This window comes from Vigna unguiculata, chromosome 9 (genome assembly GCF_037176805.1).
Source record: "Vigna unguiculata cultivar grain cowpea cultivar isolate G323 ecotype 2 chromosome 9, ASM3717680v1, whole genome shotgun sequence".
Classification (NCBI taxonomy): domain Eukaryota; kingdom Viridiplantae; phylum Streptophyta; class Magnoliopsida; order Fabales; family Fabaceae; genus Vigna; species Vigna unguiculata.
In genome coordinates, this window is record NC_140800.1 from 3,496,107 (window position 1) to 3,509,642 (window position 13,536).

Below are 13,536 nucleotides of genomic sequence, written 5' to 3' on the forward strand. Positions count from 1 at the left end.
CTATAATAGTTAAGAGACTCTCATCACAACTTTGATGTACGTAAGGATTTCCTAATAAAAATACTAAAGTTTCTAATTATTTTACATTAACTATGATACTTTTTTTATATTAATAACAAAATCTTATATATTTTAATTCGGGAAAACAGTAAAAAAAGTAATAAATAAAATAAAAATCACATTATTCAGTTAATAAAAAATTGAAACTCAAATAAAAAGTATAAAAACATAAAATATTTAATAAATTAAAAGGACTTATAAAAAATATATAAATTTATGATAAATTTAAAACTTAAATAAATAAATAAAATAATATATAGAGATATAAAGAGATATAGACACACACGTTACTTGATTTGTCTCCAACGTATTATTTGTAAGATTTATCTATATAGAGGTTATATGAATAAAAAAAATAATGATCCATCGTCACACAAATTCTCTTAGCGTCAACCTCATCTCAATCACCTTTCTGGAAAAGATAATATTAAAATTCTTTTGTTTTTCACACGCAAATAAATACCTTTGCGTTTTTTTTTTCTAGCTTCAGTCAAATTGATATGGTTTTTTGTGTTATACATGGTGCATCTTATTTACTTATTTCTCCTTAATGTAAAACTCTCATCTTTATATACTTAAATATAGGATTTGATTATTACTAATTTATTATTTTTGCAATTTACTTCACTGTAAATAATTTTTTCTATAATCATAACCTAGTAGTGATGAAAGGTGAAACTAACAACGTATCTCAGTTTTGCTCTATTTTTTAAAAGAAAAAAAACTAAGAAATGTTGTTTTGTTCCGCTTATCTTCAGAGTGACTTTTGCTATTATTTTATTGTGGATGTTCAGCTTTTCTTGCTGTCATTGTTTGAGACCACGTGCATCTTCAGATGATTGATTACACATTTTAGAGCAATCCATTAAAAATTCAGTGTGAAAAAAAAAATAAAAAATTGGATAATGTTATAAGGTTACTTTATTAAAAAAAAATTTAATTACATAATCCTGAAATTTTGCTATTTTTTATTATTTCTTATAAATTAATTCTGTCAATGAGATAAAATCATTTTTTATATGGCTCTTCTAAATAATCTTCATTAATTCGAACCATCTAAATATATTTTTCCACGTGAATTCAATAATCCATATCTAAAATAAGTCACCTTATTCTAAATCATTTACAAAAAGTATAATCTAGATCTAAAATAAGTTATCTTAATCCAAATAGTTTTAAACTAACGTACTTATCTTATCGCATAGAACTCTTCCTACATAATTGTAGAAATCTCACGTATATATTAGTTGATATTTTGTCTATTCGTATGATTTTACTTATTTTTTATTGTCAAAATTTACCACAATTAGAACCAATTGATTCAATTAATATTTCTCAAAGATTTATACTCATGTAATAACTCAAATATCCCATATATCAAAATTTAAACAACAAATCTCAATCACATATAATCGTTTAATTCATCATATCAACTTAAAATTAATATAATAGTCAACATGTCAATTTCAAATAACGTTAATTTGTTAATTTATCGTACATTCTGACAAATTCATTTACACAACTAAAATTAGCCAATTTTTTTTCAAAAGAATAACAAAATAACTAATTTCTTTTACCTAGACTTTTATCTCTATTGAGATCCACATATTTAAACTCTTTGTATGTTCTATGTACATAAAAAAATCACATCAAAGATGTTAATGCATTATAATGAGCAATGACAAGTGGAAATTTATCTTAAACCAAAAAAAGTCACATACAAACATATTTCTCCCCACATGCAAGCATATGAATAATTCAAGAAAAAAAGTAAAAGATGAATTTACTTTGATTAATATATTGATTAGATATATATTGTTGCTATCTACTCTAGAACTCTTATGGTGTAATTTAATCTTCAAATAAATTCTTAAAAAAAACACAATAGGAGAAAAAAAAAATTTTATAAAAATAATCATTTTAATAAAATGATACTCGTTTAACTAATTTTCTATTTATAGTTTAAACTTTTAATAATAAAATAATTAAGTTTTAGTTATAAATTTAGTTTTTACTCGTAATCGTAAATAATTTATAAGTTTTTCCTAAAATTTTTGAAAAAAAAAAGTAAATTATCGATAAATTAGAGATAGAAAAATATTAATTAATTATTGATAAAAGTCAAACAAAACAATTAAACAAAAAAAATATTGTAAACATTCAATTTACCAATTATTTTTAATAAAAATTCAATTCAAAATCTCTAAGTTTATAAATTACTTAAAATCTTAATTAAACATTCTTTTAATTTGAAACATTCTCAAGTTTAAACATTGTGTTTCATATATTATTTTATTTATACTAATAATACAATGAGAATTTAATTAAGTTAAACTGTTAAGTCTTAAATTCATATTCCTCCGGTGTAGGAAACGACAGCATAGGGATTTGGCGTATCACATGATTACCTTAGATCTTATCGTTTAACCTAACATATGTTCTGATGCCACGTCATGTCTCAGAATGCGAGCTTTGTACAAAAAATGGCCATAACACTCCACGTCCCGTGTCTGTCCCTGTCATCACAGTATGAGGAAGAGCAATATCTCTATAAATAAACTATCTCTTCCACCACTTTCTCAATCACTTTTTTTCTTTCTGCATCACTTTTTTCTTCATCTTCTCGTTGCAACAAAATGGGTTCTGAAAGCAAGAGCTTCGACTTTTTGAAGGAGATCGGGTTGGGTTCCTCCAATATTGGCTCTTATGTTAATGGCCAATGGAAAGCCTCTGGTTCATCTGTCACGTCTGTTAACCCTTCTAACAATCAGGTTCACTTTCTCATTTTTTAGATACTAGTTTTTCTTTGATTTTATTCTTCAGCCTTTTTTTCTTCTTTTTTTTTTCACTGTCGCGTGTGTTTGTTGGTGATTTGAAAATAGACCATAGCTGAAGTGACTGAAGCTACTTTGCAAGATTATGAGGAGGGTTTGCAAGCTTGCAGTGAAGCAGCAAAGACATGGATGACGGTGAGTTTTTTTTTTTTTTTTGTTTACTTAAGGTTTTGGGGGGTTTATTAAGTTTAGTTTTAGTTACATGGTGGTGTTTCCAGCAAGTACGGAATTTACCTTAAATTGGAAACGAATTGAGGATATTCTTGTAATGCTGTTGCAGATTCCGGCACCAAAGAGGGGTGAGATTGTGAGACAGATTGGTGAAGCTTTGAGGGCCAAATTGGATCCTCTGGGTAGGCTGGTGTCTCTTGAGATGGGAAAAATTCTTGCAGAAGGAATTGGGGAAGTTCAGGTATCACAGTTATCTCTGTTCTGCAATATTTTGTGGCGTTTTGTCAGGTTTTACAACATAGAAATCAGAGCTTAAAATGTGTATGATACTCCAAACTTCTTTAATGTCAACTAATGAAAAATAAGCAATGAATGTTCAGCTATTTCTGACCAGATAATAACTTACACCATGTTAATGGGAAAATTACTATGTGAAAGATTCTTCATGTACCACTTTTATATGATATACTTTGTGATCTTGCTACCCATTACAGGAAATTATTGATATGTGTGATTACGCTGTTGGGCTAAGCCGACAATTGAATGGATCAATAATACCATCAGAACGTAAGATTGTTTTTGTCTACCTAAATTAATTGATCTTTCTGGTTACATACTTGTTTAAAATAAGTTGTAGCTCGGGATAGTCTTTTGTTTTGATACTGATTTCTCTAGAAGAAATCCCAATTTTTGATTTATTGTTTTCTTCTACTTGTCTTTTAACAGGTCCAGATCACATGATGTTTGAGGTGCGTATTTTAAGTATAATTATTTGCAAGTTTTTATACTTATTTATAACTATAATAATTAGTAGGTTCGATGACATTAACAGAAACACATGATTTTACACCACAGGTATGGAACCCCCTAGGAATAGTTGGTGTAATCACTGCTTTCAACTTTCCATGCGCGGTTCTAGGTATGTATTTTTTCATTCTGTTTTAACGCACGCACACGGCATCAAATTCCTTTGGATCTTGTATATCAGTTCAATGTTACATATAATCAGATTGAGCACGTTACTGCATTCATTCACTGTCCTTTTGGCATGTATTTAAAGCTTCATCTGATTGTATATCTGTCCTTATATTGTTCATTTCCATTTGATGATATGTTTTAGCCTTTTTTTAATTTTTAGCCGCCCCAGCTATACTTCAAAAAATATTCAGATTAGGGATTGCAACTTTGAATCTTTGTCTAAAACATGTTGCCAGTTTCTTACCAACCCTACATTAATTAAATAGATGGATGCTGACATATATGAGCGGTCAACTTTCTTGAAGTTTTTCCATCTAATTATACAATCCATTTTCTATTCCCTGATTTTAATGTTTTTTATTGTAATGAAAACATTTTCATTTGTCTTGTGCCTCACTTTCTATCCTCTGAATTTTTAATATTTTTATTGTAATCAAAACACGTTAATTTCTGTTTTGCGTCAGGATGGAATGCTTGCATTGCGTTGGTATGTGGCAACTGTGTTGTGTGGTAAGTCTACCTTTCTATCTGTCTTTATATTTTATGAGATTGCTGAACTGACCATTTTATGTCAGATCATGATTGTTTTGTTAATATTTCATGACTTGTATAATAATTTTCTTCTCTATTTTCTTGTGATAATTGACTATTATAATTAGTCGGAATAATGGTATATGTAGAATTCCCGACAATTTTGCCTGGTTGTGTTTCACCATATTCTTTGACTTGAACATTCGTAGGACCCTGTATTTCAGTTAAATTCTCAACTCTATTTATCCAATACTTCGGTTCTTGATGCATTACGGTCTAGCTGTATGTATTTCATTAGTACAAAATTAGAATGATTGGTCAGAAACAGGGATATGGTGAACATTTTCCTTGACTTTTAGGCTTTTGGGTAACTAAACATTTTGTTATGAAAAATCCACCTCTTATCTCTAACGTAATTCATTTGTATGAAGGGAATATATCTTACGTGGCAATGTTGTTGTTGCTGAATGGGATTTTAAGATATAATATGCCCTTCCCACTTCCAGTATTTTAATTTTCAACTTGTGTAAAAACTTCCAATGACATCAATGCATGAAGCCTATCCCTCCTAGTAGGATAAAGCTTGATGTTGGTGGTTTTTATTGTTGTTCATGAAATGGTAATGTTCAAGTGCTATATAGTTTTGTAATTGATAGGTACCAATAAATGAGGTAAAATCGGAGATGATACTTGTATAGATATTGGAAAGTTCCACCTAAGATCAGTGCAATATCAAATCCCGGAATTCTATTTACTATGAGAAATTGCAGAAAGAAATACAACTTCTGGACAATTTGGGACTGCCTAACTCTCTCAAGTCATAACTAATTTTCTCGATCCTGTGACTGCTCCTTGAACTCCATCTATTCTCTTATCTCCTCACAATACTCAATGGTTATCAAAGTCACAAGCCAACTTATATAAACTTCACACGTTTACGATCATGGATCCATGAAACATGTTAATACGTTTGCAAACTTGTTTTTAAGAGATCCTGTGTGAACTTGAGAAAACTCATTCACATTCATGTAAAATTGCAAGTTCACTTGCAGTTGTGTGTACAGTTGGGCAGTTAAAAATAGCCCAAAAGTGATGCCTGGGTTTAAACATTTTTTGGTCTTTATTTATTTGGAACTGACGGTACTATTCTACTTTCTTTGTTGGGTTCTTAGACAAACTTTGGAGACGCTAGGTCTTGAGTCCTCATCATAGTTCAGTCATCCTTGAGTTCTAATATATCTTCGTAATGGTTGCTTGCTTGTATTGGTTTCAGCCCCGTCCCCCCAAAAAATGTTCCTATAATATACACAGACAAGATTCAATAAAGAAAGTCTATCATAAAAGATTATCTAGATATCTTTGTTTTTGCCAATTATGCAGATCTGTATGGATTTTGTATGTACATGTGTATTCACTTGTCAGATTATTCACATTATCTAGTGTTCCAATATATGTTTTGTGTTATCTTAATAATATATGTTTTTCTGATTATCACATACATTAAAGGAAGGGTGCTCCAACAACTCCTTTGATAACTATTGCTGTGACAAAGCTAGTCGCTGAAGTTCTTGAGAAGAACAACTTACCCGGTGCAATATTCACATCTTTCTGTGGAGGTGCTGACATTGGTCAGGCAATAGCAAAAGACACACGCATTCCCCTGGTTTCATTTACTGGAAGTACAAAGGTACTTCATGTACTTAGTAGTTGGGCATAATGTTTTAAACACCCAAGCATAACTAAACTAATTGAATAGGATATATAAATTTCTGTTGAGTCCAGAGCATGTCACCTAAATGGTTGTCAGTTTAGTTGCCCTTAGTACTCTAGTCTTTATTGTAGTCTCTCTATGAAGATTTAAGATATCTGATATCTATCATGCTAATTCATTACCCCATTGCTGCAACTACTTCCATGTTTCATGTACTGTTTAATCATGTATGTCACCCTTCCTCCTTATTAAATATCTAATGTAGAAACTCTGAATTGTTAACTTTCTTCTGAACAAGTTGGAGATTACAATCTTATGGTGTTGAGTTTTTAATGATGTTTTCTCTGTTATATAGGTTGGCTTGATGGTCCAGCAAACAGTGAGTGAGAGATTTGGCAAATGCTTGCTTGAGTTAAGTGGAAACAATGCAATAATAGTGATGGATGATGCAGACATTAAACTTGCTGTTCGTTCTATTTTGTTTGCTGCTGTGGGTACTGCTGGTCAGCGGTGTACAACCTGCCGGAGACTGGTATTAGAACCAATTTAAAAGATTGAATTCATAATTGTAATGCAAGTTATGTGTGATTTTAAAAGATATATCTATTTTCTAATTCAACTTCTTGTGCTGCAGTTTTTGCACGAGAGTATTTACACAAATGTACTAGACCAACTTGTTGGGCTCTACAAACAAGTCAAGATAGGGAACCCCTTGGAGAAGGGGACTCTAGTTGGGCCATTGCATACTCGTACTTCCGTGGAAAACTTTCAGAAGGGTATTTCAACCATAAAATCCCAGGCACGTTTCTGTTACTCTTTTCTAGTTGAGTTAAATGTAACCTTCTTGTCTGTAATTTTGCAAAGTAGGATATGCTATATACTCTTTTCTAGATTGGATGCTTGTATTCTCTGTGGAGATAATGTTCTTGATACTCTGAATCTCTGATCATCAGGGAGGGAAGATCTTAACAGGTGGATCTGTATTAGAGTCTGAAGGAAATTTTGTACAACCAACAATTGTTGAGATTTCTGCAGATGCTCCTGTAGTTAAAGAAGAATTGTTTGGTCCAGTTCTTTATGTCATGAAATTTCAGGTAGCATATATTCTATATCTTCTTTCATTGGACTATTTCTTATGGAGTTTAGTTTTATGATTGAACTTCACTGTTTTGTACTTAGACTCTGGAAGAAGCAATTGCCTTGAACAATTCTGTACCTCAAGGATTAAGTAGTTCAATCTTTACACAAAGACCTGGAACTATATTCAAATGGATCGGGTAAGTACTTATAAACTAATCTGGCTACAACAACTGTAAAGATAATTGATTTTAGTTGTTGATGGATGTGATGTGAATATGGTGCAGGCCACGAGGTAGTGATTGTGGTATAGTGAATGCAAATATACCTACAAATGGAGCTGAGATTGGTGGTGCCTTTGGTGGGGAAAAGGCTACTGGTGGTGGTCGTGAAGCAGGAAGTGACTCATGGAAGCAATACATGCGTCGTTCTACATGGTAAGTTCTTGTTCAATCTATGAATGATGTTACATTCCTTGGTTACAAGCTCTGTTAATGGTGAATATATCTTCTTCTTCTTCTTGGCAGTACCATCAACTATGGAAGTGAACTACCGTTGGCTCAGGGAATTAACTTTGGCTAGATAACCACCCTTGTTACACGAGGATGCAAAAATGCAATTTTGCAGCCATGGAAGAGACAAGTTCTATAACCACATGTTTGTCTCCTTGACTTTTTGGCTCAAGGTGTTGTTTCAACCTTCAACATGACTATGTATTAGACTTCTTAAATAAATGGCAAATAAATTAGCTACAAAAAATCTTATTTCCACATAAAGTATCTGACGTTTAAATCTGAGCAAAGTAGATTTTGACCTTTGAAAATATCACACTTTTGTATTTAATTGCTGCAAATTTTTATTTTTGGTTTTATAGTTAACAAATTGATATAATTTCAGAGTGCACCACAAGAGACTCTAGATGTCTCATGTGGTAGAATTTATGAATGTACAGACTAAAGATTAAGAAAAACGTTTTCAAATGGTTTTCACACAAACTATATAAGAAGACAGTATAAATATAAATCTTCAATCGAGTAGGGTGAAAACTTGCTTTATATCAGTTGATTTCAAACTGAGTTATATCTAACTTTCCTCTTTAAAACATTAATGTTCTATTATAAAAAGGATACAAGAATTTTAGAAAAGTTGCACAAATCTAAAATTGTTAAAAAGAAAATACTTTTACCAGTTTTGATTTTCTAAGTAAGTCATTTAAAAGTCACTATTAACCAATAATCTAAACCCAAGATTGTCATACACAAGTATTTTCTAACTCAATCATTCTTAACTTTTGAAGGACCTAATAAAGATTATAAGAATCTATTCACAAAATGTGGACAAACAAATATCAACGTGTATTTTTTGCTATTCAAAAGTTCTAAGAGTGTTTTCACATTCGAGGAGTTCTTTATTGTTGTTTCCAAAACATTTAGAGAGCTTTATATTTTACATATCTTTTAGAAAAAAGACCATTAAGATCAATATAATCTTCTATAACATTTAGTCTTATAAATGTTGTATGATTTTTGTGTCTCTATTAACAAACATATATATGCTTTTGGTATAGTATGTATGTGTGAGATTTTAAAGCGCTAGTTTAGTCTATTTTATTTTTTCATTTTAGGAGGGAAATCTTAATAAAAATAAACTAAGGAGAGAGAAAATAAATTCGATTTTCTGTTTTTTAGATATATGTATATTATATATTTTTTTATGAAGAGGAACGAATTTATTTTGAAAGGATCTTTAATAATAGTATAAATGTTAATTATGTTTTTACTCTTTATTTCAACTTTAATCTTTTTAAATTTCTTATACTTAAAAAATGTATGGATGTTTTAACAATGTTAACTATTTTTTAAGATTACAAATGACAAATCATGCTAATTGAAAGGAAACTTATGAATTACATGTATGTATTTCTTAAGTACGAAGACCTAACATGGTGATAGTTTAGATATGGATAAAAATCAAAATTGTGTTATATTTTAAGAAAAAACATTATTAACCCTATTATATGTATATATATATAGTGATGATTAGTTGTAAAATGGATTAAATATATTTAGTTCCTAAACTTATATGCGAAATTAAAATTTGTTTAGGTTTTAAATTTTGATTCTTAAATTTAAAAAATAAATTGATATAATTCTTTTAATGTCGAAAAAAATAAACAGTGATCTAGATTGACAGTTGAGCTGAAACATGTCAAATAGTGTAAACAATTCAAATGCTAGCTTGAAAAATCATTTAACACGTTAAAAAAAAAATTCACACAATTAGATGTGAAAGATTATATCTATTTATTTTTAAAGTTTGAAAATCAATATGTATTAAATTTTAAAACAAGAATAAATTTTAATTTTGTTTGAAAGTTGAAATTAAAAATATATTTAATTATTAAAAAATAATAATAAAATAAGCTATTAAATTTTAGTTAAGTACTTAATTAAAGGTTTTTAGAAAATTTAGGAACTCATTGACTAATTTAAAGATTTTGTTCAACTATTTCTCAAGATTCACAATAACTTATGTATTTGACCAAAATTTATGAGAAAAATATTTCTACATTTAAGAGTTTCGTAAGATTCACCAATAACTTACGTACAGGAATAAAATTAAATTTATGAGACAAAATTGAAAGATGTGACGTTATAATTGAACATATCTTATTTATGTAAAATACAATATGTATTAAATATAACTTTTGAAATTGATGTAAAATAGAAGAAAAATAATTTTTTGATAATAAATTACTTATGAAAATTCACTACTTACACCTCGAACTAATAGAATTAACTAAATTACTATGTAGTTTTGGAATATTCTTTATATAGAGTTTAACTCATTTCTATTTAACGTGTAATTTATTATTATTAATTAATTCATTTTAAAATTAACAACTAAGATAAATGTTAAATTGCTTGAAAGCATAAAATAAGTAGAGGCTCCCCTAATAAATTTTTTACTTCAGTGTGTTAATTATATCAAAATTACCATTTCCTTGATTGCATTATTTTCTAAATTTAACTTAATTCTTCTCGGTTTAATGTTGTTTCATGTATGTTAAAAAATGAAGATACTACTTTTTAAATATCTTCAATCAATTTAAATTTATTTTATTATATCTAATGAAAATAACTGAGTTACATGTGTTTATTTTTTATGACAATAAAAAATAAAAAATAAATTATTATTATTATTATAATTATAATTATAAAATTAAATCTAAATAATATTTATAATTTATTGTAAATAATTCTTATTTGTTTTGTAAGTAGTTATATAATTAAAAAATTGATTAAATTTTAAAAAAGCAGTCAAATAAAAAATGGTTAAATTATAAGAAATAACATTAATAAAATGATTATTTTAATTAAAAATATTTGAAAGGTAAAATTGAAAACAATACCAAAAATAAATCACTTTATACATATGTATAGGTAGTTATGTACTGATAGTTCTTCTAGGCTAACAACATTATAATTCTAACAATTTTTAATAATTGATATATGGCTTTTTATATATATATTTTAATCTCTTTTTTTTTTACATTTCATAATTTAAAAAACAAAATAATGCAATTGTTTTGGGTGTAGGGACCAAGAGCCTACTAAAGAACTTCTTCAAGCTTACTCCACTTCTCACTACAGCGATAACTTCTTCAAGAAAATCCACTCCTTTGCTCGATCGGCTGGGATGACGATCGGGGTACCTGTCTAAAGGGCTCCGATGCTTAAGTCAGTAATGAACCGATCGGTATATCAGTGTAACTGCTGTAATAAATGCGAATTTAAGATCCTCACCAACCTACCTTTGGGTCCTATTTATAGTTTTCGGTATGGGCCTGTGATTAGGGTTCCTTAATCACGACCCAATGATCCTCTAATCAAGATTACTGACTCGTTTAACGTTAATTAATCCGATTGACTGGTTGTTTGACCGTGCGACCGATGGCCGCTTGACTGAGTTAGTTATGCCCTGTTTTTAACAAGTGAACGATTCGTGTATGGCTGATCGACCGATGGGCGCATGTAAAGGACTACGCGAATCTAAAGAGATTGATCGACCGATCGACCCGATGGTTGATCAACTGGTTGTCCTTTATTAGGTTAAGGTGTTGTTCGTGTGGGGCCGATCGACCGATGTCACATTGGGGATCAGAATGTCACTCGTTTGTGCGTTACCGATTGACCGATGGGCCTGAACGTGGTTTGATTGTGAGACCGATCAACCGATTGCTTCTGGCGATATAGTGACTTATTTGTAGAACCGACTGACCGATGGACCTATACAATTTATTCACCTGGCCGTTCGACCGATGGTTTCTTAACAATGCGATGTGGTGTTTTGTAGAACCGATTGATCGATGGTCCTATACAACTTATACACCAGGCCGTTCGACCGATGGCTATTTTTTATATACGAGTTTTTCCAACCTTGTTTGATGGACCTGAGGACTGACTTTGGCCGATTGACCGATGGGGCATACAGTACACAAGCCCCCCAGCCTTGAGCGATGGTGTAAGTGAAGCGAGAAGGTTAGCCAAGATCGTAGTGCCGATGGACCGACGATGTCTTTTGACGGTTACTTTGCATCGTAGATCGTGCCTGTCAGTTAGGATTTGAAGCGTCGCGAAGTATGGATCGTTGATCTGCGCGTGATCGTGTGGTTCTGAGGCTGTCACGTGTCCCTGGGTCCTCCTATAAATAGATACATGTGGCTGTTGTTATTTTCACGTTTTCTTATCTCTTTCTACCCGAGCCTCCGATCGATTTCTTCTATCTACAGGTAAAAAATGTCTTCTAGCGCATCGAGTTCAAACGGTTTGTCGTGTGGGGCGGTCGGGGCGTCCGGGGGCGGCAGGTCGATCTCCGCTCTGTTCAGCTCTTCTAATTCGAGGACCTCGCTCGGGGGAATGTCAAGTTCAGTGGATTCTCCCATCCTTCTTAGCGGCAGCCCAGAAGCCGAGCAGCCGATTGCTTCTGGCGATACAGTGACTTATTTGTAGAACCGACTGACCGATGGACCTATACAATTTATTCACCTGGCCGTTCGACCGATGGTTTCTTAACGATGCGATGTGGTGTTTTGTAGAACCGATTGACCGATGGTCCTATACAACTTATACACCAGGCCGTTCGACCGATGACTATTTTTATATACGAATTTTTCCAACCTTGTCCGATGGACTTGAGAACTGGCTTTGGCCAATTGACCGATGGGGCATACAGTACAACAATAATTTAATTTTTTAAAATAATCTACAGAGTAGTTTTAAAAATCGTCATTGTATAGTATCTCATTTCTATAAAAGTGAAAAAAATGGATTACAGAAAATTATTTGTATTGTTTTTCTTTCTGGTTTTGCATATTAGGCTTTGTGCTCAGTGTTATTTTGTGAGCAAATATTAACTCTTTTATCACAAAATTTTATTTTAAATTTTACGTTTTTTCTTTACTTCATTATTTGTCATTACTATTCACTTTATTTTTTTTTATAACATTCTTCTATTAGAGATCTCACACAATCTTATAAATATGGTATAAACTTCATCTTATAAATCGATTTTATATAATTAAATTAGGTTTAAAATTCACTTTTTAATATGATATTATAATCATTTAGAATTTATCCTACTCAAGTTCATTGTGGACTCTTGTGTTACTTGTTATTAGGGGTGTTAAAGAGGGTCTAGCTCGCCAACCCATTGAGAAAAGGACGGTCCAGCTTGGAATTTTCAATCCGATTTTGATCTGGTCTACCTAATCTGTCAAACTAGCGTGTTAAAGGCGAACCAGACCGTTGTTGACCCGTTTTTATTTTTTATTTTTATTTTTATTTCTTATTTATTTTTAAAAATTAAAAAAATAAATTTTATATATTAAATTTTTGTATAAATGTAAATATGTAATACTATTATAATTTAAATCATTGACACTTATAAATTAAGTTCCAATTATTAGTTATAATAAAGTAATTTAACATGTAAATATAATAATTATTTTAATTTATCCAATTACAGATATTAACTAATCAATTAAAAACTTATAAAATATTTATATGATTAAATATACTCTAAATATTTATTTATAAATATATATAAAAAAAATTTATAAAAAAATGAAAAAAAAGTGACAGGTCAACTTGCCAATCCAAACTATGACAAGAC

The 13,536-nt window shown here is 30.5% G+C and overlaps 1 protein-coding gene across 1 annotated transcript; it reads left to right on the forward strand.

Annotated features, from left to right (window-relative positions):
- Positions 1-2,564: 2,564 nt before the first annotated feature.
- Positions 2,565-8,121, forward strand: ALDH7B4 (aldehyde dehydrogenase 7B4). Its single transcript, XM_085666815.1, has 14 exons — positions 2,565-2,831; positions 2,943-3,029; positions 3,175-3,306; positions 3,560-3,632; positions 3,792-3,814; positions 3,921-3,984; positions 4,508-4,553; positions 6,081-6,261; positions 6,641-6,817; positions 6,920-7,088; positions 7,243-7,379; positions 7,465-7,562; positions 7,650-7,799; positions 7,890-8,121. The coding sequence occupies exons 1-14, from the start codon at positions 2,697-2,699 to the stop codon at positions 7,942-7,944; spliced, it is 1,527 nt and encodes a 508-aa protein (XP_085522941.1). The 5' UTR covers positions 2,565-2,696; the 3' UTR covers positions 7,945-8,121.
- The last annotated feature ends 5,415 nt before the right edge of the window (positions 8,122-13,536 follow it).

Excerpts from the sequence above, each read along its gene's own strand:
- ALDH7B4 (XM_085666815.1), top strand. The coding sequence starts at position 2,697 with ATGGGTTCTGAAAGCAAGAGCTTCGACTTTTTGAAGGAGATCGGGTTG. Across the intron at positions 2,832-2,942 it reads TTAACCCTTCTAACAATCAG|ACCATAGCTGAAGTGACTGA; the intron begins GTTCACTTTCTC and ends ATTTGAAAATAG. Across the intron at positions 3,307-3,559 it reads AAGGAATTGGGGAAGTTCAG|GAAATTATTGATATGTGTGA; the intron begins GTATCACAGTTA and ends TACCCATTACAG.